We start from the raw sequence: 27,420 nt of genomic DNA on the forward strand, positions 1-27,420 counted from the left end.
GAAAAAAGCATTGTACTAAAAATGAAGACTATAACAAGAAAGTATATCTTTCTCACTAAGAGAGAATAACAATCATGGAAGAGGAACAGAGTGCACAAGTAAATTCTTCGAAGAATATGATACCTAGATTTCATTTTTGGGTCGGTACAAAACAGGAAGCTTTCTCCGATCTGTAGCGGAGGCATTATATCACATCCACACTGCGGATGTGCACGATGTGATGTGTTCTTGGTCAAGTTATGTAAATGAAACTGAGGAGACCATAAAATGAGGTATAAGGAGCACGAAGGCCCAACATGTGTAAAATGAGGTAACCTTTGGCAGCAGAACTACACGAAGATAGTGGCCAGCATTTGGATTATAACTGTACGGGACGTTTTCACAAGATCTGGGGTGTTATTACAGTGTTAAGTCCAGGAATCGAGTGAGATTTAGAAGAGTAATAAAAGTTCAACAGAGATGGTGGCGATGGATTTCGTGCTTCATTCGTTCTGCCGTCAAGTATCTATCGATCTAACCATGATGTGCAGGGAATATAAATGGTTATCGGGCTGCCACTTGGGAGGCTCAACAGTAATGTTCTGGTAACACTGGTACTCCTCTCCACCACCTTTTATCAGTGGAGATGGTTAACAAATTAAAGAAAAATGAATTTGGCACAATATTTTCAATTTTTAGGAAAATAATAGAGAAACAAACTTTTGTTACTGGATACCAAACTGATTTTAGACGGCGCTTAGCCACGTGGGAACGCCAGAACACTTCTGAGAAAGGTCCCACCCAATCAACTGAGGCATCGAGTTTAAACAATACGCGTCTCACGATATGTACCAGCTACTCCACTGGAGACAGAAACATCTATCTAGCACTTATTTTCGATTGCCCGTGTAGGAATTAAGTTTGGTTGTTTTTATTAACTTTTTATGTGTGCGTTTATTTCATCTGGGAGCAGGTAATGGTAAATAGTTTTACTGGATGTACAAAAGATGGACACAATGTCATTAATTCTTATTCTGTAAAATATAAAATGGATACAGATCAATATCTCCTCAAGAGCTGATATACTATGGAGAGCCAATCACAGCAAAAATAAGTGATGATTACTATTCCAAAGAAAGCAGGTTCCGACAGTTGGGTGTGAATATTACCGAATTATCAGTTTAATAAGCCATGATGAAAGTGTGCTCAATATTCTGTAGTGGCAGATGTTGCCATGTTCTAAACCAAGTAAAGATGGTAAGTCTGGAAGTCGTGCGGAAAATTACATATCTGGCCCGTCGCAGATGTTACATACTGCTCCTGGTTGCAATAGGAAATCGGTTCTCAGGAGTTCGTGGAAGCTCAAAACACAGTTTTGCGTTACCTACTTTGGATACTTACAACACATATTGGCTGAATTTTTTCTCATCCGCTTCCCACTTCTGCCCCTAGCAAACCCACTCCACTCTTCCCGCTGTCCACATTCACCACAAGGGATACAGCAGGATACAGTTCGTGCGTAGTTTATTTGGATACTGCTTGCAAAATAGAATTGCGTAAAAGAGCTATTAAAGAAATTATGAAGACTGTTGCTTAAGTTTTACGGCATGAACAACATAGATTTAGTGACTGATAAACTGTTTTCCTTTCACTATTTTGTGAGGCTATAAGGGAGAATAAGTTTGGAAAAGTATGATATTATATTTGTGGTTCGTTGTATATCGGTAAGTACTTTCACTCTAAAGTATTTGATAAATATATTTTGGATAATTTGCGCGTTGTCAGTTGCTCTTTTTCGACATATATAAAAAAGTATAATGTTATTACTTGTCTTATGTGTCCTAACTTTGATGTAAGATTCCAGTTCTTAATCAGCCAATTATACGAGGTGCATTCAAGTTCTAAGGCCTCCGATTTTTTTCTCCGGACTGTAAAGAGATAGAAACATGGGCATTGTTTTAAAATGAGGCCGTGTTCATTGTCAATACGTCCCAGAGATGGCAGCACCGTACGGCAGATGGAATTTTACCGCCAGCGGCGAGAATGAGAACTGTTTTAAATACTTAAACGTGGCGACGTTTTCCTTACTTGAACAGCGTGCACTCATTCGTTTTCTGAATTTGCGTGGTATGAAACCAACTGAAATTCATCGACAGTTGAAGGAGACATGTGGTGATGGAGTTATGGATGTGTCTAAAGTGCGTTCGCGGGTGCGACAGTTTAATGAAGGCAGAACATCGTGTGACAACAAACCGAAACAACCTAGGGCTCGCACAAGCCGGTCTGGTGACATGATCGAGAGAGTGGAGAGAATTGTTTTGGGGGATCGCCGAATGACTGTTGAATAGATCGCCTCCAGAGTTGGAATTTCTGTTAGTTCTGTTCACACAATCCTGCATGACGACCTAAAAATGCGAAAAGTGTCATCCAGGTGGGTGCCTCGAATGCTGACGGACGGCCACTTGGCTGCCCGTGTGGCATGCTGCCAAGCAATGTTGACGCGCAACGACAGCATGAATAAGACATTTTTCGTCGGTTGTGACAATGGATGAGACGTGGATGCCATTTTTCAATCCAGAAACAAAGCGCCAGTCAGCCCAATGAAGCATCCAGATTCACCGCCACCAAAAAAATTTCGGGTAACCGCCAGTGCTGAAAAAATTATGGTGTCCATGTTCTGGGACAGCGAGGGCGTAATCCTTACCCATTGCGTTCCAAAGGGCACTACGGTAACAGGTGTATCCTATGAAAATGTTTTGAAGAACAAATTCCTTCCTGCACTGCAACAAAAACGTCCAGGAAGGGCTGCTCGTGTGCTGTTTCACCAAGACCACGTACACGCACATCGAACTAACGTTACGCAACAGTTTCTTCGTGATAACAACTTTGAAGTGATTCCTCATGCTCCCTACTCACCTGACCTGGCTCCTAGTGACTTTTGGCTTTTCCAACAATTAAAGATACTCTCCGTGGCTGCACATTCACCAGCCGTGCTGCTATTGCCTCAACAATTTTCCAGTGGTCAAAACAGACTCCTAAAGAAGCCTTCGCCGCTGCCATGGAATCATGGCGTCAGCGTTGTGAAAAATGTGTACGTTTGCAGGACAGAAGTAACGCCAGTTTCATCAATTTCGGGTGAGTAGTTCATTATAAAAAAATCGGAGGCCTTAGAACTTGAATGCACCTCGTAGAAGTATTATATATACATTTTTTTTTTTAAATTGGGGCAATAATTGAAGGCTACCGCTGTAAAAAATCTAAGGGAGAAAATGGTTGATTTGAGAATTCGATCTGTAAACTTTGATTAAAATCTTTTAAAGAAGATGTTTGAAGCGCGTACAATACGATTTCGTTTTTTTTTTATCAAATATAACTGCAGTACCTACATAGTTTTTCAACGATAAATTAAACAAAAAAAATTATTCTTAAAAATTCGACAGTATGTTCGTAACATTTGTTACCTGTAAACTGAGTATAATGTACATTGGTTACCATTGAGTTACCACTGTTAACTTGCCGAGCTAATGAATGAAACATTACCGCAAAACCTCTCAAAATCACAAATTTAAAATATCCGAATTGTTGCAGTTTATGATGCTAATAGCGTTTGCTATGAAGAGTAATCTAACAGCTTTTGCTACAATAAAGTACAGAAACGTGAAAAAGTAATCTATGATTCAAGAAAAAAAAACATTAACTTCAGCAAGCATCTTACTGAAGAGTATAAACAATGTTAAGGACGGGTCTTAACTTTTTTACGATCGCGATGTCGAGTAAATTCACTTAAAGTATGGCAAGAGGCACATATTTCATTGCTGCACCGGATTAGGAGCAACTTTTGGAGCAGTTTTCCCTTCAGAAAACGATTCCACATCTGTATGTAAGTGGTAGTTTTACACAACACCGGACGGGCAGTGTGGCCGAGCGGTTCTAGGCGCTACAGTCTGGAACCGCGCTACCGCTACGGTCGCAGTTTAGAATGCTGCGTAAGGCATGTATATGTGTGATGTCTTTAGGTTAGTTAGGTTTAAATAGTTCGAAGGTCTATGGAACTGATGACCTCAGAAGATAAGTCCCATAGTGCTCAGAGCCATTTGAACTATTCATAACACCCCAGAATTAAAACAAATCGTTTTTAATCTGGATTTTTAATTTTTAATTTTGTAACGAACGCTATAAGTCTTTGTTGTACAGGCACCCATAGTTTCGACTCTTATCCCTGTTTACATGCATAATATCTGACATGAATATGTAATTATAGGTAGATTATACATGACGATAGTATCTGTTCCCGAAAGAACAGTTATCATAGATGAACATGCAGCCTTATGTACTTCATTACGGATATGTTCAAATTGGGTGCCCCAACCTGGACCCGAACCTGGGATCTCCTTGTTACATGGCAAACGCTCTATCCATCTGAGCCACAGAGGGACGGAGCACAGCGCGACTGCAGGGATTTATCCCTTGCACGCTCCACGTGAGACCCACTTTCCCAACATGTCCACACCACTACATTCGTAATGCACCTAAGAGAGGTTTGCCCATCATAGATAGATTGTCATTTATCAGTTGGCCATGGAACTATGAACTAATATGAGTTGAGCACACCACCTATAGTGCCTCAAATGCAATAATTAAGATTCCCATAGACTGTCTCTTCCAGTTGTTCACAGCCGAGGCCTTAAATCAAATAATGAAATTCAGATTTTTTTAGCCCCTAGAAGCGGTTAGATAGGCAACTTGTCACCACGATTTTTTTGACCCTATCAGTTTGGTAATAAAGATACTTGTAAAATTTCGTCTATGACTGGATTATTCACATATCATTGGTATTAAATTTTTGACCTATCGCAGTTTCCCACGGGTAGCAAAAGCAAGACGATTTGTCTGCAGTAGCGGTAATTTTGTTCATGGTCCACTATGTACACTACTGGCCATTAAAATTGCTACACCACGAAGATGACCTGCTACAGACGCGAAATTTAACCGACTGGTATAAAACGCTATGATACGCAAATTATTAGATTTTCAGAGCATTCATACAAGGTTGGCGCCGGTGGCGATACCTACAACGAGCTGATATGAGGAAAACTTCCAACTGATTTCTCATACACAAACAGCCGTTGACCGGCTTTGCCTGGTGAAACGTTGTTGTGATGCCTCGTTTTAGGAGGATAAATGCGTACCATCACGTTTCCGACTTTGATAAAGGTCAAATTGTGGGCTATCGGGATTGCCGTTTATCGTATCGCGACATTGTTACTCACATTGGTCGAGAGCCTATGACTGTTAGCAGACTATGGAATCGGTGGGTTCAGGAGGGTAATACGGAACGCCGTGCTGGATCCCAATGATTCCATATTCTGCTAACAGTCACTGGATCTCGACGAACGCGAGCAGCAATGTCGCGATACGATAAACAGCAATCTGGATAGCTTATAATCTTTATAAAAGTCGGAAACGTGTTGGTACGCATTTCTCCTCCTTACACGCGGCAACACAACAGCGTTTCCCCAGGCGACGCCGGTCAACTACTGTTTGTGTATGGAAAGCGGTTCTAAACTCTCCTCATGTCAGCACGTTCTAGGTGTCGCCACCAGCGCCAACCTTGTGTGAATGCTCTGAAAAGCTAATAATTTGCATATCACAGCAACTTTAACCTGTCTGTTAAACTTCGCGTCTGTAGCACGTCATCTTCGTGGTGGAGCAATTTTAATGACCAGTAGTGTAGATAGATGAAATAAAAATGTATGCGGTCAATTTTTGGGAAGAAACGTGTAAAAGTCTTTACATGAGATTTACCCGGCAGGTTAACTTACTGAAGCTGGAAGTGTACTCACAGTCGTCGCAGTAGGAGGGTACGACGTCGGGGTTGCGGTCGTCCTTGTCGGACAGCTCAGCGGCGGCGGCGGCGGCTGCGGCGGCGGCGGCGGCCTTCTTCTTAAGCGCCAGCTCGGTGGCGGGTGGGGAGCCGTCGCGACGCCGGCGCCGCCGCCTGCGGTGCAGCAGCCACGCCACGGCGGCCACGGCGAGCAGCAGCAGCGCCGACACCAGGCCCAGGAGCGCCCCGACCGCCGTGGGCAGGTCCAGCGACAGCGGCACGCCACCTGAGGCGGGCGGCGTCTCAGTCACTCTCTGGTCAACGAATTGCCACTGGGACTGGTGGGGTTGCCACACAGACACAAATGTGGAACAACTAATTCCAAACAGCTTCTGTCACTGTAGTACGACAAGCGAAGGTACAAGCATTTCGGTGACTGTTATAACGGTACTTTGAGGGCAGGTGTGTCAATTAGCATCAACTTAACTAAAATCGGGGATAAAAAGAATTTATTTTCGAAGAATTAGAAAGGGGAAAGTAATACGAAACTTTAATAACTGCACAGTATTACTAACAAGGGGACCTCCCCATCGCACCCCCCTCGGATTTAGTTATAAGTTGGCACAGTGGATAGGCCTTGAAAAACTGAACACAGATCAATCGAGAAAACAGGGAGGAGTTGTGCGGAACTATGAAATAAAAGAAAGCAAAACGTAGAAACAGAGTAGTCCATGTGCAAGATAAGCATCTTCAAGGACCGTCTGAACTCAGGAGCGCCGTGGTCCCGCGGTTAGCAAGAGCAGCTGCGCAACTAGAGGTCCTTGGTTCAAGTCTTCCTTCGAGAGAAAAATTTACTCTTTTTTGTCGCAAAGTTATGATTTGTCCGTTCGTTCATTGACGTCTCTGTTCACTGTAATGAGTTTAGTGTCTGTGTTTTACGTTCGCACCGCAAAACCGTGCAATTCCATTGGGAACAGATAACATTTCATCGCAAGGTCATAGGTCAACCGATTCCTCCACAGGAAAACACGTCTGATATATTCTATACGACACTGCTGACGGCATGTGCGTCACATAATTGTCTGGAAATAAAAATTTACAATTTTCTCTAGATTGAACCGAGGACCTTTCGTTTCGTATTTGCTAACGCTAACCACGTGACCACGGCGCTCCTAGGCTTAGGTTGTCCTTGATGTTGCCTATCTGACACATGGGCTACTCAGTTTATATATTTTACTTATTTTTTTCATAGTTCCACACAACTTCTTCCTGTTTTCTCGATTGATCTGTGTTCAGTTTTTCAAGGCCTATCCACTGTGCCAACTTAGAACTAAATCTGAGGGGGGTGCGATGGGGAGGTTCCCTTGTAAGAAGCAGTATAATGAAAAGTAATAAAAAGCAAAGTAGGCAAGACTAAACGGGACAGAAGGATATACGGGCGCGTTTGATTTTTAATACATATAAAAGAACATGTAACACATTATTAAGCTGTCGTACCTTTAGTTATCGCGATCGGGCTAGTCGATGAAAAAGTGGTACGTGTCTGTAAAATTCGTTAAGGAGATTATTTAAAGACTCTTCAAGAACGTTTAAAATACATTACGTGTCACTAAGTGATCAGAGACGTTTATTTTCGGGTGAAGTGAAAATGATTCCGACAACATAATTCGAACTTTGTGTTAGCTGGGAAAAATACTCTTGGGAAACTATTATGGTTTTGGAACCCACTAAAGTTGTACGCAACTGAAAGATATAGTTTACGTGATTGTGCATTTTATAAAATTGTGAAAGTGCGCTGTACATTAAGAGAATCTTGTCCTTGGACGGTTGTGGGGGTAACTGATACAAACAACGCGCCAGCATAAAAATAGTTCGCTTATTAACTACCAGATATTAATTAACGGGGACCTAAAATACTAATAACAGTGCATACACCGTTAAATTGAACCCTGCGAGTGAAAGACAATCACATCGAACATTTCGAGAGTGAAGAATAGACATTACAGTGCCGAATTGAGAGCCTGGGTCGTGTCGATTTTTCGAAATTATATGACACGTGTTATTCAGAACATGATATCGACCATTCTAATACTGAAAAGAAGGATAGTATCATCACCTTCAATACAGATTCATATTTCATATTTAGTTAGCGAAAAGAAAAGTGTCAATAAACAAACTACATTTCAATTTTATCCACAATTTGGGCTTCATTACGTAGTCTCCACTACATGATGAACAATATCTGAGGAAGTTGTATACAACGTATCGTCATAATATTTAGCCAACCAATATTGTGGGACTCCAAAAATGTAAATGCATGAAATTGTTCATACAGCGGATGCATAATGTGTGAATGCGACGGACTATATTGAGAAACTGAACTTCCATTACGTACTTGCTTGTTTACCTGCGAAAATGGTCCTTGTCGGTACAGCAGCATAGAGTTCGAATAGAATCGCTGGAACACTGCAAACCATTGAGGTTAATCGAACATCTAAATACGCATCATGCTGGTATCACCAGGATGTGTTCTTTCTCCTCACTCCCGTGGCAGTAACTGAATAAAGAGTCAGCCGGGAAAAACATTTAAATCAATTGACGACCACTGAGCTAGCGTTACGAATTTTCAAACGTCCACTGCCATGTATGAAGGCGAGTGACACCACGGGTGCTAACGTCGATCGAGGGGTGTCGTCGTGATCGTATTCAGTGGCATTGAGCAGTCACCCTGTGTAACCAAACGACTAGCGTTACGTACTAGAAGCAAATAGGAGAAGTTAACATACCGTAATATCGATACCAGACTCCATAACTTCTAGTTACAGGTCTAGTAACCATTGGCCCATCTGAGAACACTGCTGATCTCGGAAGTGTAGCACCTCGTAGATTGACTCTGGCCACTAGGATGAACACAGACATACTCCAAAATGGACACTGCTGATAACATCTCAAAAATTGCTTCCTACATCCGCTAGCAGTTCTAATGACAGTTGCAACACACTCACAAGGAACCCCATGAGTGCGAGGTCGCAAAAGGCCATTGGATGTTAACGGCATTCGACGCCCTACATATTATCAACCGTGCGATCACAGTATTGGCTGTTAATGGCAACAGGTGGTGGGAATGGAGATATCCAATGATGAGCACGGAGTGAACCTATGGAGCGTAGTTGAAATGCATAGTCGACGAATATCTCACAACAGAGCTACAATGCTAGTGGTGTTGATACAAAGCAGAGTGACGACAACGCTAAACAAAGCAAACACAGCGTTATATCCTCAACAGTGGCTGAAGTAGAGATTTTCTTCACAAAGGAGCCCAGGCAATTTCGCAGAGTGAGAAAAAAGGGGCAGATGAAATATTAGCGTTTCTGCGAGATACGCCTGAGGAATGTGTGGTGTAGTACAAGCTCAACTGGGCGGACATTGTACATGAAGACGTAATGATGACGATATGTGTTTAACAAGTGATAGTGATACTGAACAAGTGTCGAGCCATGTAGTTCATCAAGCTTGTTTCACAGGGGATCACAGATATCCTCCCCAGGGAAACGCGCTACAGGACAAGCGTGTACTTCACATCTTTGGCGAATGTTCACAAGAGGGAATCTGCAGTATTTCTTAATTTTTCGTCCATTTTTTGCATCCTTGAGCCCCTGGTCCGTAATATACAACTAGCGGTTGATGACGTCAGCAGTTAGAGATTAAGGCAGAAAAGTTAAAGCTCTTATACATTGAGGTATAGGACAGTCAAAGTTTACAATACTATAAAGTAATAGTGAATGTTATTGTAGATGAAAAAAACTTGTCCACGTTAATCAGAACTAAAAATAAAGGGTATACGTCAATATTAGTTTTTGAAAATTATGAAATTTATTTTTGGTCAAAATTGTTATCCCGGAAGCGTGCTAAAGTCTCTGTAGTAGCACGCGCCGTCCAAGCAGTAATATAAAATGGACCTATATAAGTCCGTGGTTGCAGTTATATTAAATGGCCCTATTTCTTCCGTGGCTGCACAATTAATTTTACTCTTGACGTGGCCACTGGGAATTCCGACAGTGGCTGGTTTACTCTATCCAATGTTCGAACCCAGTGACTGCGCTGAACTCAGAAATGGTGCCAGGTCGTCTTTTCGAACGGGTCCCAGTTTTGGCGTTCGTCATAGCCTTGGTAATACCGGTCTGTTTCGGTCCTAACGAGAATGAACAGATCGTTATCTTTCAATAAAATGATGCTAGATTTATTGTTGTCCTTGCTGTACTACTTGGATACAGCCCGTTCTCTAGATCGATTGAAAACATATGGTCATACGTTGTCGAAAGACGGTACACAACACTCGTCCGCCACTAAATTTGATGAATTCTGATAGAGCTGAATCGGCAAGGAATGAGGCCCGTACCTATAATTAAAGCCCAATACGACATCATGGCTACCTTCGTTGTTACTGCCAGAATTTTAGTTGTTGCTGCCAGAACTTTTAGTGCTCTGGGCACTAAATGTCGTACTCTGTATACCCGCAAATTAGTCACAATATGAAAAAACACGAACAACGAAGGAATAAACCGAATGGGACGGAAATCGGTAAATGTATTGTACAAGTACAGATAAACAAATGTGGATGAATTATTCTGGTGAGAGGGTTTAACAAACTGAGCTAGTCAACAAGATGCTCCCTGTCTGATTCTTCTGCAAGCAATTATTTGGCTTGGCATTGATGCACTGATGCACTTTTTGAATGCCCTTCTGAGGGATATCATACGATGTTCTGTCCAGTTGGTGCGTTAAATCGTATGGCGGGCTATAGTCATGTTAGTAACCCCACCGCGCTCCGCGACGTTTCCAGAGAAGTCTTACGCCTGGAATCTCGTCACTGGTGTAGGATTGTCAGCGGAAATGAGTAACGATTTGAATAGATCCCAGATGACTAGTAAAGATATGTGTGGACAGCGGTGGCATACCAAAATGAATACCGCCTACCAAGCGGTACAACAAACAATAGTGATGGCCTGGGATGCCATTTCTTTTCATAGCAGCACCCCTTTGACTGTCGACTGCGGCACCCTGATAGGACAGCAGTACGCTGAAGATAGTCTCTTACCCGTTCTGATGGCCTCCATTGCAAGCCTTCCACAGCTTTACATTTTAGCAAGGTAATACCCGCATGCGGTATCACTATTTACTACTTGTCTTCGTGATTGCAAAACCTACCTTGCCTAGCAGTAAAGTCGAATTTCCCCCCTTACTGAGAATGTTTGAAGCAACACAGGCAGGACCCTCCTACCATTTCTGGATTTAGAGTATGAACTACAAACTTACGTATTAGAGCTACTTTTACAGTTAACTGTTAACAACAAAGGATATAAAAACCACGAATTTCGTAACCCTCTGGGTAACCTGAGACATTTGTGCCTTGTTAGTTCATATGGTTGTTGAATCACCAGATGAAGTAACAGAGAGTTTGAACACATTATGTGATATTGTCATGGTTAGGGTCAGGTAGTAACCACAAGCTTCATTATCTAAGGTTTTCTTGTTGCAAATATTCTCCACCTGTCGCCAAGTCCCACTGAAAGCTAAACCTTGGCTGAAGAATTTCCTCCATATTTGTGATACTATAGCATAAAAATCAATTCATTTGAAAGAAGATAATGAGACAACAAGCTAACAAGAGATAGATATATAGATAGATAGATAGATAGAGAGAGAGAGAGAGAGAGAGAGAGAGAGAGAGAGAGAGAGCGAGAGAGACTTAACAGCAATGATACAACAACAGTCGTGAAATTAACCAATGTATTATTACTATAAAACTAAGTGACTTCTCGTCGGTAGGTGATTTCTATATTCTTGTCGGACCTGATGGCAGAGTAGTTATTTTGCGCGAGCGAAGTTGCCTCCTCGAAGTGCAGCTAAGTTTTATGGGTAGCTGTTCCCTATCGATTCTGCTTTAGCACACACAACCCGACGAAAACAGGCTATTTATTAAAAAACTAAAAACCCGCCTCGATGACGAAAAAAGCACCTAGTGTTAAGTGGCAACCCAGGATTCGGCGTGGATAACTACACCTTCTTCAGAACAACAATAAAACTCATAAGAGCCTAAGAAGACCTTTGTCAATGATTAAAAGAACACCATAGTTATACATTTATAAACGACATGGCGGGTCATGGCCCATCGAACATACGCCGGTGTGAGGTGGAGCGTACACCATTAAGTTAAGTAGTGGTTTTGACTTTGTACATGTATACAGTTTGTGTTTTCCTTTTCTTTTTCGTTAACACTTAACACTAGGTGGTTTTTCCGCAATAGAGGCGGGTTTTTAGTTTTTTAATATATTAACCAACAACTGCTGACGCGCTGCGACGTTTAAGGTTCTTAAACAATGTATTTGACAGCAAGGTCTGAAGGAATCGCACTTTCACTCTAGGCTGGCAGCGTCTGGTGACTTACTATCAGTATTTCCATCTTTATGATAATCCTTGTGCTTTAAAGCCGGTTCCAACTGAACAACAAGTTGGTCCCCACAGCGATGTCATCTTTCCAAAGTATTTTAGTCCGCCTCTCGAAGTCAGAACCGAGCTGCGGTGGTTAGACGGCCAATACCGTCCACTCACGTTGATGCCTTGGAGGCCAAATTCGTCTGTTCTAAATCCTACTGAAACCATCTGGGTCGTTATCAGGCGCCATCACCGTGTACGCAAACTAGCGGCCCGTTATTTACGGGAATTACAAGACCTGTGCGTACACGACTAATGCCACATTCCTCTAAAAAGCTACCAACAAACTGTTGGATCACTGATACCCAGAATCGGTGATGAATTTCGGTCCAAACACAGATAAACCAGCTATTAAGCAGGTGGTCATAATGTTTTGGTTCATCAGCGAAGCAGCAAAGTTTATTTCTTGTTACAAGGTCACAGCACATAGAAGCAACACGGAGCCGTCACAGCTGGTCTGACTGCGGCATCGTGCCGCTACGTCCTCATACTTACTGGCTCGCATCTCTGGCGGCATCAGCGTGGCTGCGTCCAGGGTGACGGAGTCGCTGCGGCCCTTGGCGTTGACGGCGGAGATGCGCAGCTGTAGCAGCTGCCCGGCGGCCAGCCCGTCGACGACAAAGTGCGGCCGCAGCTGCGTCATGTTGAACAGCTGGTGGCCGCTGGCCGCTTCCAGCACCTCCAGCAGGAAGCTCTGCGGCTGCCCGCCGTCGAAGCCGGGCGTGCAGCGCACCACCACCGACTGCGACGTCTGGTTCAGCACCGAGCAGTTGGTCGGCACGTCAGGCTGACCTGTCAACGGCAGTCAACGGCACTCCGTGTCACACCTGTCATCACAAGCGGCTGGTCGATATACTGACACTGGGGTATATAATGGTACTTGAATTACGTAACCATTACGGCACCTCACCTGAACCTCTCGATACCAGTAATATTCTACTGTGTTTCTCTAGAATAGTTATCATATTTCTGAGACAACATTCAGATTTGATTTCATTAATGTAGAGGTACTTTGATACATCGATATGTTTATGTTGCAATGATATGAATGTTATGTATATTCTCTCTTTTGTCACTATGATCTTGGTCGTACTTGTAACTCTGATTTTTGGGCGCGTAAGCGTTTATTAGTGAGATAGAGTTAGAGTCGGACTTGCGAAGGTCTAGTCTTGGACGCCTTGTTGGAATGAGGCATATTGTAGTCAGCTTATAAAATGTGAACTTTAACAGTGAGGAAGGTGTTTTCAAGTACGTTTCGTATTGTAAAGTGATGCTTTGTGTGTTACGTGATATTGCTACAAAAGCAATAAAAAGGAAGTGTAACTTAAATTCGGAGTTCTGCTTATTTTGTTACATCACAATTGTCCTGCAAAAGAGTAATCTTCAAGAATGGTTTGGGAAGAGCATGTATAAAACTTTTGAATATAGAAGAATAAAACCTAGACCTCCTTGCATCCGAGCTTGGAATCATTACCAAGACCTCCTTGCATCCGAGCTTGGAATCATTGCCATCTTCAAGAATGGTTTGTGAAGAGCATGTATAAAACTTTTGAATATAGAAGAATAAAACCTAGACCTCCTTGCATCCGAGCTTGGAATCATTACCACCTACATTTCCGACAATTGAGCCATGATTTTACAACAAGACCAGCGTGGGAAACACGAAACGTTGAGTGCCTAGTTCATTCATTATTACATGAAATGACTTTCCTGACTGTGCTCTAATGACATCTGCCACATAATAACTTTGTTGTTGCCCAATAATGCAGTGTGAGCAACACCACAATCATTATTAAATTTTGACCTATGTTGTGGTAGCGTTGTTAGAGGTACCACGTACTGACATACAGTCGAGGTCCGATTTCAAATGGGCTATTCCTTATGGGTCGCGACATGAATCTGTCAAGATAGCGCTTGTAACATTTTAAGTATGTAATGTAAGTGGTGTGTGTATGTTGTTAGATCAGGTTACGAGGAATGATTCTCAATTTACTGGCCAGATGTTATTCAGATAAAATACGAAGCCTTCAATGACAGCCTAACAGAATTCGAAAGAAATGTGGGAAATTGAAATGCAACTTGATAATGAATATACACTCCTGGAAATTGAAATAAGAACACTGTGAATTCATTGTCCCAGGAAGGGGAAACTTTATTGACACATTCCTGGGGTCAGATACATCACATGATCACACTGACAGAACCACAGGCACATAGACACAGGCAACAGAGCATGCGCAATGTCGGCACTAGTACAGTGTATATCCACCTTTCGCAGCAATGCAGGCTGCTATTCTCCCATGGAGACGATCGTAGAGTTGCTGGATGTAGTCCTGTGGAACCGCTTGCCATGCCATTTCCACCTGGCCTCAGTTGGACCAGCGTTCGTGCTGGACGTGCAGACCGCATAAGACGACGCTTCATCCAATCCCAAACATGCTTAATGGGGGACAGATCCGGAGATCTTGCTGGCCAGGGTAGTTGACTTACACCTTCTAGAGCACGTTGGGTGGCACGGGGTACATGCATACGTGCATTGTCATGTTGGAACAGCAAGTTCCCTTGCCGGTCTAGGAATGGTAGAACGATGGGTTCGATGACGGTTTGGATGTACCGTGCACTATTCAGTATCCCCTCGACGATCACCAGAGGTGTACGGCCAGTATAGGAGATCGCTCCCCACACCATGATGCCGGGTGTTGGCCCTGTGTGCCTCGGTCGTATGCAGTCCTGATTGTGGCGCTCACCTGCACGGTGCCAAACACGCATACGACCATCATTGGCACCAAGGCAGAAGCGACTCTCATCGCTGAAGACGACACGTCTCCATTCGTCCCTCCATTCACGCCTGTCGCGACACCACTGGAGGCGGGCTGCACGATGTTGGGGCGTGAGCAGAAGACGGCCTAACGGTGTGCGGAAACGTAGCCCAGCTTGATGGAGACGGTTGCGAATGGTCCTCGCCGATACCCCAGGAGCAACAGCGTCCCTAATTTGCTGGAAAGTGGCGGTGCGGTCCCCTACGGCACTGCGTAGGATCCTACGGTCTTGGCGTGCATCCGTGCGTCGCTGCGGTCCGGTCCCAGGTCGACGGGACGTGCACCTTCCGCCGACCACTGGCGACAAGATCGATGTACTGTGGAGACCTCACGCCCCACGTGTGGAGCAATTCGGCGGTACGTCCGCACGGCCTCCCGCATGCCCACTATACGCCCTCGCTCAAAATGCGCAACTGCACATACGGTTCACGTCCACACTGTCGCGGCATGCTACCAGTGTTAAAGACTGCGATGGAGCTCAGTATGCCACGGCAAACTGGCTGACACTGACGGCGGCAGTGCACAAATGCTGCGCAGCTAGCGCCATTCGACGGCCAATACCGCGGTTCCTGGTGTGTCCGCTGTGCCGTGCGTGTGATCATTGCTTGAACAGCCCTCTCGCAGTGTCCGGAGCAAGTATGGTAGGTCTGACACACCGGTGTCAATGTGTTCTTTTTTCCATTTCCAGGAGTGTAGTGGGAAAAATCATGATCTTAAGCAAAATGAAAGCTCCATTTTTCCTCTGGTCGTCATCGTCTTTCTTCATAGATTCAGCATAATTCTTCGTATTCAGCAATGTTAGTCGTAGTGGGTGGCCGGATGCCCTTCGCGAGGCGCCTTGTGACGGTTCGTGCGGTTGCCCCTATCGGAGGTTCGAGTCCACCCGCGGGCATGGGTGTGTGTGTTGTCCATAGCGTACGTTAGCGTAACTTACATTAAGGAGTGTGTATGTAGGCTTAGGGACCGATGACCTTAACAGTTTGGTCCCATAAGACCTTACCACGCTCGACATGAACCCCATCGAAATCTGATGGGACATAATCGAACGTCGACTGGAGAACAAAATCCTGCACCGGCAACACTTCCGCATTTATGGACGGCTACAGCGGCAAAATGGCTGAGTGTCTGCATCGACTTGTTTAGTCTACAGCACGTCAAGTTGCTGCATTACGAATGGGAAAATGAGGTCCTACACGATATCAGGATGTTAAGAGGCATCCAGTGACTTTTGTCGCCTCAGCGTAGTATTTGCTTATAATGAGAGACTGTGGCATTCAAGTAGAGGAGGCAATAATTCAGATAACTACTAATGAGGAGAACTGTGAATCAAATCCTCTGCCACGCACGTTTAAGTTTCCCGTCACTTCCCTAAGCCACTTCAGGAGATTCCAGAATGCTTGCTATGACCAAGAGGTGGCGGAGCTTGTGCCCCATCTGCAATGACCTCATAATTGATGAGATATATACTCTAATTTGAGCGCCCTAAAAACTGCTCACACGACAACGGGGCTCTTTTTTTCTCCTTTGCAGTTTTGCAACATACTAGTCAATTTCCCACAAATAATTCCAGTAGAATCTTAGAACACAAAACAGGAAGCGCTGCTCTAATTTCTCAGAGATTTAAACATATTTCTGAAGTTACCTGATTTGGAAAGTGAGAAGTGTCATATATGACAGGTGTGACAATGTATTTGATTGGCGCATGTTCATTTTATACCATCTGATACATTTACCGAGAAACTGTATCGCTTTGTGAATATATTTACATAAGTGATTTCTTTGTTGCAGAAATGCAACGCTACATAAACATGTTTTTCATAAACAAAGTAAACCTTTCCTTAGAACAATGTGGAGAGGACTATATGACCAGGCTTTAGGACGATATGTTCCGAGTTTGGTCATCTCTTTTAATTCGAGTTTTATTCGAGATAATGTTATTGGTGATAATCGTCCGGTTCGTGCATACACTGGATATCCTGTAATTGTGATCATCTGCTGGACATTAACTTGAGTCAAACCATAATTATGTTTCACCTAGAAAATTGTAGGATATCTTAAGCATATCTCGGTTTTTGTATTCTGGATCAGTTAAAAGCAATAAACAGCCAGTAGGTACAAGTGCAGAGCCTAGACTAGGGATTACAATTCGTCCCTCAAACAACTTTTTGGATTTAGAGTCAAACAAAAGTCTGTGACAACTCAAAAATTTGAACCAGTAATTGATTGTCGACCATCTGCAGGAGGATATGACCATAAAAATCTTCTTCGTAGGCTCATTTCGATTTTCAGGAGGGGTTCACCACATATATTACGGAACAGTTTACTGTGTGGAGTTGCAGTTTCTAATCGTTTTGGCGACGTAGTGCTGTTATTGCCAGAGCGGAAACGTCTGCTCAGGAATCAACGAAAACCCAGCGATTCGTGTAGCGATAAGTAATGAACAGACGGCTAGATGGTTTAGTCCCCACACACTGTGCCGTGCCAACTTTTCTGTCGCAGCATTAGCGGACTGTTTGAAACAAATGTACTGGTGGTTAATTCTTGCCATTATGCTTCAGTTTATAAAAATGCCAAGATATGAGATGTTCCTGTGCACGTCGCGGGGATTTTCATTTTATTCTCATTCGTGTCCCACTTCGTGGAATCTGACACTGGCTCGTTAGTTCTGACAGCTGCTACCCCAGGTGGGAAAATCTGTCATTACGAGCTGGAGGAGAAACAATTTCAGTAGTATACAGGAGCTGACTGAGCGTCGAAATCTCGAAGATTTTGTCAGTCATAGAAGCCACCGCATCGATAGGTACATCCTGATTAGCTGCTAGGATAGTAACTGCGCTGGTTAGTAGCTGTTGAAGAAAAAAGTCGTCATCTAACTGCTTTCTCGGAAGAGAACGCGTCTCTCCGAGAACGATAAACGTTTTATTATGTCCTAGTTCTACTTCAATTAGCAATCATTTTTACTTTACGTGACACTGATTCTGCAAACTCTGAGATAATGTGTGTTTTTGATTCTGCAGACGAAACCGGGCAGTGGTTTGCTAATGAACTCTGAAATTACCTCATAAACATCGCTTTCTAGCGAAGTCGCTTTCACAAAATATCATGATTTCTCGTCAATTTACTGCCTAAGTTTCGGTTACAGATTGAAATTCCACTTGTAAAACCCATTTTTTCACATTTTTATCGCCAGAAAGGTGATATTTTCGAAGCTATGTGCCATATTTCCAAGCCTGTTTATTTGATATTGGGTTGTCAACCATATCGCATATCTTAATCGACGCACTAAAATTTTAAAACAAAAATGATATTTGTGTACTAATGATCACGCCGGGGTTACCAGCTGCTGTTATAGGATAAAATAATTATTTATAGCTATTTTTATGGACGGTTTTTTCACACGGAACTACGTAACAACACAAAACTGCAATGAATGCACGTATATTTTGACAGTCATGTTGCAGTACATACGATAAGCAGATAAATAAAAGACTAACTATCGGTATTTGAATGTGTATCGCTATTGTTAACACAGTTTATATTTCACTGCATCAGATAAAGACACAGCGCCCAGTCTTGTTACAAGCATTACTTTTGCGTATTAAGGTATTTTGCGTAACGCCAGAGGTTTAAGGGCCAAAAAAATCAAGGATTGAGCAACTGGAACGTGCCATAAGAATTTCTGGATATCGCAAATATAGGTGTACGCCTAGCAAGTGATGTTTAGAGGTATCGGAGTGCTTGCCTGTTTTTTGATAATTACTTTACATCATTTCCTTTGGTAAAGTAAATGTACCCAGAATGAATCCGTAGCTTTGGTCCTATTAGATGAAACCGAATTCCAAATTGTAGATGTAAAGCAAATGCAAACAAAGGAACGTCGGTATTCCCTATGGTACGTAGCTAACGTTAGTGTTACTGACATTTCCGTGATAGAGGTATATTAAGATCAAAGTTTGCAAAAGAAATTCGTAAATCACAAGTGCAGTCTTATGATAAATTGAACAGGAATTGTTTTGTCGATGACAGGCTTTTCATTGTTTGTGAATACAATTGACACATGGGTAGGTTGGCTATGATTGACTATGTCATGGGGAGTTATAAAAATAAGGAATAACTAGTATGTACGTGCGTTTCACCATAATTTGACACAACCGTAGAGGATTTCTGGTTGCTATACAAATACACAAGTCATTTAATACTTTAGATACGAAAGTTGTGTCCTAACAGCCCAACAATGCACAACTGCAGTATGAACTTATTTCAACAGAAATTCTGATCCGTAAACGAAATGAGTTCTTTTATTATTTTTTCCATCGTGTCATGTATACCAGAAGACATGGTTTTTGAAATGTTACCTAAAAGTATATACAGTGCATTCGGAAAGTCTCTGTGAACTGAGATATTGAATACGCACGAAGATTGCAGTGGATGTTTGAAGCAAAATTGACAGAATACAGGTTCACAGAATTTTTTTTTTTGAAAGATACGGCATCGCTTTTCAGTTCGTTCTATGTTGCGTAAAATTGAACTGCTCAAGTTCACGGAAAATTCTGAGTGCGATGGGTACTATTTAAATGTTAAATTTGTTTTCAGATTGTCGTGCTTTCAACTGAGGAACGCATTTTTCTTGTTGGACGTTGACAAAGCGATGGACATACATATGTTTTGCAAGAGGCGTTTGCTGAAAATATTGCGGAAACGGCTTTACCACATCGTAACACCGTTCGATGACTTGCTGAGAAATTTCGAGAGATTGTCTCTGTATTAAATGCCGAACGAAGTGGAAGATGACCAAAACTAGACTAACAGAAGTTTTTGTATATTTTTGATTCTATGCATCAAAAGCCGAACAAGAAAATTGCGTAAATTGGTAAAATAAATTATATTGTGTATGCAATTGCGCCTTAAGCGGTTACGAAAACATTTAAATTGTTCCCGTATAAAGTGACAGCAGTGCTAGACTTGAAACGGTACAAACCCCCGGTACTAGATGGATAGATCTAGTATAGAAGGATTGCTTTGTGGAGAGCGAGCGCGTGACATGGTGCGCCATTGGCGGAAGCGCGTGGCGCGCCCGGGCGAGACTTGCGAGTCGGTGGGATGCCTCCGCCGCCGGGCGGCCACGTGGCCCGCAACTTGGGTCATTGTTTGGTTTTTCGCACACTACTCGAAAACTATGTAACTTACGGTGAAGAGCAATGCGGCAGTAGATTGTGGTCAGCAATATGCATGTTATGAAAGAGCGATCTTTGTTTTAAGTCTTGAGACGCAGAAGTTATACTAACTTGAAAATTGTTTAATATCACAAATAATTAAAACAGAACATAACAACTTACAGAGATGAGCGAGCGCTCATTTAAAACGTCTCGTCATAGCGGATCAAGTGCCGTAGTCATATGTTAACACTCACAAATAATTAAGTTCGTAAAAAGCAATAAACAAAGTTTGAAGCAAATTGTTTATAAAAATTCCATAGAAAATTCATGTCGTAAAGAACGGCACCTTATAATACTTAGGGTGGCATCAAACGTATTTTAAACTAGTTAAGTTATACTAAACATTTAACTTGCAATAGTTTTCATTGTTTGCAAATCATTAATAACATTTACAACCCATAATTAATTAATTTTTATACATATGAAGACTCTCAGCTGCGCAACGTGTAGATTGCTATAGATTACGTCTAAAAAGAGTTCTGTATGCAGTTCTATGTTAAAACTTTGCAGTAAAAATGTAAACAAACAAATTTACGCTAAGTGGCGAAGTTTTTCAGAAAACTAAAACTTGATTTACAGGTGACAGCAAAATCCTAGAAATTAATGTGACATAGTAAGTAAGATGTACTTTTTAGCGCGGTTCTGATAGTGTACTTATTTGTGTTGAGGCATGTATGTGTCAAAATTTGTAACCTTAACTGGTGAGATTGGTACTTGCAAAGCTAGGAATTGGGGGGGTGGGGAGGGGGGGTAAGATATCCGAGCCTATATAAGTGAGAGGCCATCTTGGCCAGGGGTCGCCCCTGAGAAGAACTGTGGCCTCGAACTCGGCACCGCTGTGAAGGACGCCACAGAAGGAAGAGGCCTTGAGGCAACTGCGTGCAGTCTTCACCCAAGGTCTCTGTGCTGCCAAACCTGCGAACACTCCTGCGACCTCTCAGAAGGATGTTCGCCTGCCTGTCCCGGCGGCTGCCCCAGCAGCAGCACCGCGGGAGAGGGGCACAAAGAAGACAACCGCCGCCCCGGCAGCAGCGCGGGCGACGCCGACCGCTGCGAGGGCGGTCCCCGCAAGGGCCGAGAAGCCAAACAATCGGCCCTTCTCGCCGTTATGCGAGAAAGCGGCGCACAAGTCTCCGAAGCTCAAGTGGCGCAGTTCGCCGAACAAACGGAGCTCCTCGAAGCTCAAATGCAGCAGAGCTGAGCCGTGCAGTAAAGGAGGACGACACCGAATGGCTGCAGGCTGCCGCCGTTCGGCAACCAGCCTTATGAAACTGTGCCAAGTCACTGACGACACGGCGCAGCAGAGGGCGTAATGGCAACGCGCTCGTTACCGCACTAATTTCCATGTTAGAGAGACGAAGTCACTGCAGCAGGCGCAGGAGAATCCATACGAGCCCAGCTGCAGCAACCGGAACACGCAGCAACGCAAGGAGCAGCAGCAGGAGCAGCAGCTGGCCCAGGAGACGACGTCGGCGTCAGCAGCAGCAGAGCTCACCTCCTGGACGGGACTGAACATTCTATAACAATCTGGCATTGCTCTATGGTATTCATGCATGATACCAACCACGATCTGTCGCAGATAGCAAGAAACCGCTACTTCCCTTACTACCCAACCTGACACTATCGCAGAGGTTTTTTTTAAAAACCGCTCTTCTTTCAAGCTTGACTCTGTCAAGCTTTTTCGACCACTTCTATCACCTAGATGCGCCCGTATTAATGGATAACCTTACCCAGATGTACGAAAAACATCGCAGTTCCTCGCTCCTGCGATCTCATCGATTATAATTACTAACAATGCAGAGGTGACAGTAGACCTTTTGAGTTGGTCACCATGCTTGTGCGAACGTGGAGGGGCTCCCACCTTTAAAAATAAAAATAAAACTGGCCAGGGGTCAGTCGTTGGTCAGTTGTTTGGCGGGTGGGAGGCGAGAGAGCCCCACTTGTGGGTGGCCCATGTGGTCGTTTGAGTAAGAATTTTTTGAGCCGATTTATTTCGGCAAAGAGTATTGTTTAATAGTGCAAGTGTGCAAGCATATATTTGGTGAACTGGAAGGGCTATGATTATTTGTGTGAGTACGAATTAGGAGGTATGCTTCGGCTTAAGTTATTTCTGTGATTTCGGGCCAAAACTGTTAGAACAAAGAGGACAGTGGGACTTGGGGTTTTATTCGAATTCATTGAGTAATTATAGCAGCCTAGGTTACTGCTATTGGGGGCTGCGAGTCAAATTTTTATTAATGTAAAACTGTAAACCGTCTCACCAGTCTAATTTCCTTGCGGGAAAGAAAAGGACGACGCCAATAAATAGTGATTGAACTGTAAGGTGAAAAACGATTTTGCTAAAATAATTGCCTAATTTTATTCCCTAGCAGTCTTGATGTCGTCATCGACACAGAAGAGGTGTAGTGTAAGTAGGCAGTTTAGGTTTTTATGTCGGTAACTCCATGAAGCGCTCTATATGAAAATAACTGACTGTTCTGTGTGCAGACTGTGGCCGGTTTGCAATGTTGGAATTTGCTATTGTAGTGTTGGGCACTTGGCTGTTAACAGCGCTTAGCATTGCGCAGTTGGAGATAAGCCGCCAGCAGTGGTGGATTTGGGGAGAGAGATGGTGGAGCATGTATAATGACTTTTGACACTTAAGGTTTTGTTCTTTATCAAAATCTTTCATTTGCTAACTACGCCTATCAGTAGTGAGAATCTTTTATTTAGCTGGCAGTATTGGCACTCGCTGTATTGCAGAAGTTCGAGTATCGAGGATTTTTGCGAGGTAAGTGATACATGAAAGGTATAGGTTATTGTTAGTCAGGGCCATTCTTTTGTGGGGATTATTAAAAGTCAGACGGCGTTGCGCTAAAAATATTGTGTGTCTGTTTAGTGATGATCAGAATAAATAAAGAGAAAAATGTCTGAGTACGTTTGCTCAGCTGTTTGAAAATCAAATAACGTAAGGGATCTATCAGCACAGTAACTCATTAAATTTGCTAAGGGGACGTTTCAGTAGTTCAACATCTTTAGTCACGTTAACACGCAAAACACGCTACCACGGTCAACGGAGAATCCACCACCCTTTCTTCTTTGGGGAGCAGCAAACTCTGTTGGCGCTGTAGTGTATCGCGAATGCCCCAGGCACACTTTGTCACTTAGAAACCAAACTAAGAGCGCACTTGAAGAGCAGATCTGCTGAGAGTGTTTTTCAACAGAATTAAGCAGTACCAGACTGTCCGTTCCGTTTGCTGGTAAGTCTTGCTTTATTCAACCCCATCCCCCCTCCCACCTAACTTGATGTGGGTGTCAGATCTAACGCTTGTAAAGATGTTTGGATTTAGCGGCTACATGTAAGAGTAGAGTTGCCTCCAGAGCCGCTCTAGGTTGGGAGGTAGGGTAGGCACGGAAACCGTGTGAGGTCGCTCACCGGCTGGCACGATGTGGAAGACGCAGGGCCGCCGCTGCTGCCCCACGCTGTTGTCGGCCCAGCACAGCACGGAGCCGTAGTCCATGTCGTTGACGGGGGCGTGCGCCAGCTGCGAGGCGCCCGCTGACCAGTTGAAGCGCGATTGCGGCACGTCCAGCGTCTCGGCGGAGTTGTTGAAGGCCCAGCGGAAGCCGACGGCCTCTGGGAAGGCCTCCACCTCGCAGCGGACGTGCGCCACCTCGTGGCGCGCCACGGCGTACACCCGCCGCTGTCCGGGCCGGCACACCGGCTTGTCTGCAGCACACGACAAACCACGTGCTCCTCAGTGTCAGCCCTAGAACTCGCACTGTAGATGCGCACGCGTATTACCTGTCTGTCACTTGTTTGGTTTAGTCGGCAGGTAGTAACAACAACGCTTCGCGCCATTCGTAATTTTCGCTTATCCTACACAAGATTTTTACCGGTATTTTGGGCATAGTTTATTAATATCCTTGATGGCTTCTACACTACGTGATCAGAAGTATCCGGACACCGGGCTGAAAATGACTTAGAAGTTCGTGGCGCCCTCCATCGGTAATACTGGAATTCAGTACGGTGTTGTCCCAACCTTAGCCTTGATGACAGTTTGCTCAGTCATACGTTCACTCAGGTGATGGAAGGAATCTTGGAGAGTGGTAGTTAATTCCTCACGGAGCGCTGCACTGAGGAGAGGTACCGATATCGGTCGGTGAGGCCTGGCACGAAGTAGCGTTCCAAAACATCTCAAAGTTGTTCTGTAGGGTTCAGGTAAGGACAGACCATTACAGGCATGTTACTGTCGAGTAACCACTCCACCACAGGACGTGCATTAAAAACAAGTGCTCGATCTTGTTGAAAGATGCAGTCGCCATCCCCAAATTGCTCTTCAACGGTGGGAAGCAAGAAGGTGCTGAAAATATCAGTGTAACCCTGTGCTACGATAGGGCCACGCAAAACAACAACGGGAGCAATCCCCATCCATGGAAAACACGACCACAAAATAACACCACCGCCTCAGAATTTTGCTGTTGGCACTTCATACGCTGGCCCACCTCCGGCCTGACTGTCATAGTACTTGCAGTGGATCCTGATGCAGTCTAAAATTCTTGTGTAATGTTCTGGATAGATGTCTACCTATTACACATTACCAATCTCTTCAACTGTTGGCGGTCTCTGTCAGTCTACACATGAGATCGGCCTGTACGCTTTGGTGCTTTACGTGTCCTTTCACGTTTCCACTCTGCTATCACTCTGGAAACAGTAGACCTAGGGATGTTTAGGAGTGTGGAATTATCGCGTAAGCCGTATGACACAAGTGAAACCCATGGCAAGCCATCCTGGGCTTACGGTTCAGGAAATTATTGCCTATCGCACACGACAGCACTGTTCATCTTTGTTCTTGCCAAATCCTGCCTTGGACAATAGGGTAGCCGTATCTCTCCCCATTTGAGAGACGTTTGGAGGAATATTGGCAGGTTCCTCCAACCATCGCAGGATTTGGACAATCTAACTCAGGATTTGGGTAAAATTGGGCATCAGATGCTTAGGAGGACATCCAACAGTTCTATCAAGAAATGACAACCGCAGTAACTGCTTTAATAAGGGCTAGAGGTGGACCAACGCGTTACCGACTTGTTCAATTTGTGAAGCTCTTTCCGTTGAAAAAATAATGCAATATTTCTGGAGTTGCAGTCATTTGTTTGTCTGTACCTGTTCACGACATATACCGATTTCCGTCCCATACGTTAAATTCCATCTTGGTGCGTCGTTTTTTCTTTTTTTTCTTTTTGGAATTTATTTACTGCATGTGCCATGCACACATCCCTCCTTCAACACCTTGAACCTTGTCCGCATGGATTATTCAGTTCTTGCCATCTGCTCCTAAGCTTTTGTATAATTTTTAACCTAATAATTTTATGGAGTAGAAAAGAGATCGGTTTTATTCTACGAAGGCATGTCGTGATTCGAAATATGTAAACAACAAAGTGGTGCCAGCTTCAGACCTAGGGTACAAGACACGGTTAGACGGACGCTTTGCGGAGCTCACACTTGATTCGCAGACGCAGCGGGGGACTCTCCCCGTCGCCCTCCACGTTGGACGCGACGCAGGAGTAGGCGCCGGCGTTCTTCCTGCTGACGGACTGCAGTGCCAGGGCGCCTCGCGTCATTATCACACCGCCAGTGTGGTTCTGTACCAGCGTCTTCCCCTGCAACAAAACACAAACAGCTTCAGTGTGTTATAACTACCGATCCTGCAGCCAAGGGTACCCTTTGTCTTTTTCACTTGTTATACCTATGCCGGCTGTCCCTCCTAGGTGCATGTACTCGGCTGAGGAAAGGTGTAGCTGTTGTCAGCGCAAACAAATACTTACCATCATCTGTTACATGTGACATACTATTTCAGAGCAAAGCGCCGGTAAGTTAGCCGTTAGAAACAAATATTGTATAAGACTGAGGTTTACTTTCCTGTTCGACAGATGGCCCCAGATTACGCTAGTGTAATAGCTGTATTTGTTAATGGGGATTCTAAGACACGAAGAATAGCACAGTATTCCAGCAGCGACACCAGCGCAGCAACATGGCGGTAGCTACCAGCTCGGGGGGCAGGCCTTTCTTCCTGTTTCACTGCCCCTGTTCATACAATTAGACAAGACAAATAACGCCCAACACTAATTAGGTACCGTTCTATCGAATTGGTACGTAAAATTTCATATTAAAATTGTTTTATTGGAAAAGGGGGCCAGCCACTGTGGCCGAGTGGTTCTAGGCGCCTCAGTCTGGAAACGCTGCTGGTGCTCCGGCCTCAGGCTCGAATCCTGCCTCGGGCATGCATGTGTGTGACGTCCTTAGGTTGGTTAGATTTAAGTACTTCTACGTTCTAGGGGACTGATGACCTCTGATGTTAAGTCCCATAGTGCTCAGAGCCATTTGAACCATCTGATAAGGGTAAACAAGCCAACGCTTCCGTCGACCTGGGCGTAGCGTGCAGGGCGTGATAAGCAGTATTTGACAGGACTGTCTCCAACTACATATTGCAAAAGCTAAGTTCCACCGAAACACAAGAGAAATGCGCCTGATGACAAGTCCACCAAACTCCTTATATATGCACATGTTAAAAAAAGTGTCGAATAGTTTATGAGGTGGTAGTACTCATCGAAACAAGAAAAATAAGTGCAATAAACATGCGTCCGTAAATGCACACTTTCTGTGATAAACCTGTGTTTACAGGAGGTGTCCATTCATGACAATGCCCCCTCAGCCCTCCGGTGTAAGGAATGACGCATAGTTTCAAGTACACCCCGTTGTTACTGTACCTAATGGGACGCACTGAAGATGCAACGTTGTTGCGTTCGCACATCGTTGATTAGCGTGGTGTAGACCGATTCCTTCAAGTGTCTTCATAAGCAAAAGAGTAGGGGACTGAGGTCTTTGGAACGAGAAGGCTAAGGAATGCCTCATGCCCCCCTCCCTCCCCTCCTCCACCCTACCCACGCTTAGGCAATCCAAAGGTCCTGAAATGTTTGCATCAGATGTTCGCACATATTGTGACAAAAATGTGCAGGTGTGCCATCATGCGTGAACAACATTTGTAATCGCTGCAGCAACGGCACAGCCCCCAGCAAAGTAGCAATACATAAATGAGAAAGTCCAGAT

At 44.0% G+C, this 27,420-nt stretch overlaps 1 protein-coding gene across 2 annotated transcripts in view; it reads right to left on the bottom strand.

Moving 5' to 3' along the window:
• The window catches only part of LOC126266964 (synaptogenesis protein syg-2-like), a 410,598-nt gene that overhangs the window by 24,899 nt on the left and 358,279 nt on the right, over positions 1 to 27,420 (bottom strand). Inside the window, exons 9-12 of one of the 2 annotated variants that reach the window (XM_049971690.1) lie at positions 25,814 to 25,973; positions 23,749 to 24,042; positions 12,794 to 13,090; positions 5,823 to 6,089 (exon numbers count right to left, since the gene is read on the bottom strand). In XM_049971690.1, coding sequence (XP_049827647.1) covers positions 5,823 to 6,089; positions 12,794 to 13,090; positions 23,749 to 24,042; positions 25,814 to 25,973 — 1,018 coding nt within the window. The remainder of the gene's footprint in view (positions 1 to 5,822; positions 6,090 to 12,793; positions 13,091 to 23,748; positions 24,043 to 25,813; positions 25,974 to 27,420) is intronic. The other variant, XM_049971691.1, reaches the window with a different exon arrangement.

The sequence above is a fragment of the Schistocerca gregaria genome, chromosome 4 (assembly GCF_023897955.1).
Source record: "Schistocerca gregaria isolate iqSchGreg1 chromosome 4, iqSchGreg1.2, whole genome shotgun sequence".
In the NCBI taxonomy this organism is placed as follows: Eukaryota; Metazoa; Arthropoda; class Insecta; order Orthoptera; family Acrididae; genus Schistocerca; species Schistocerca gregaria.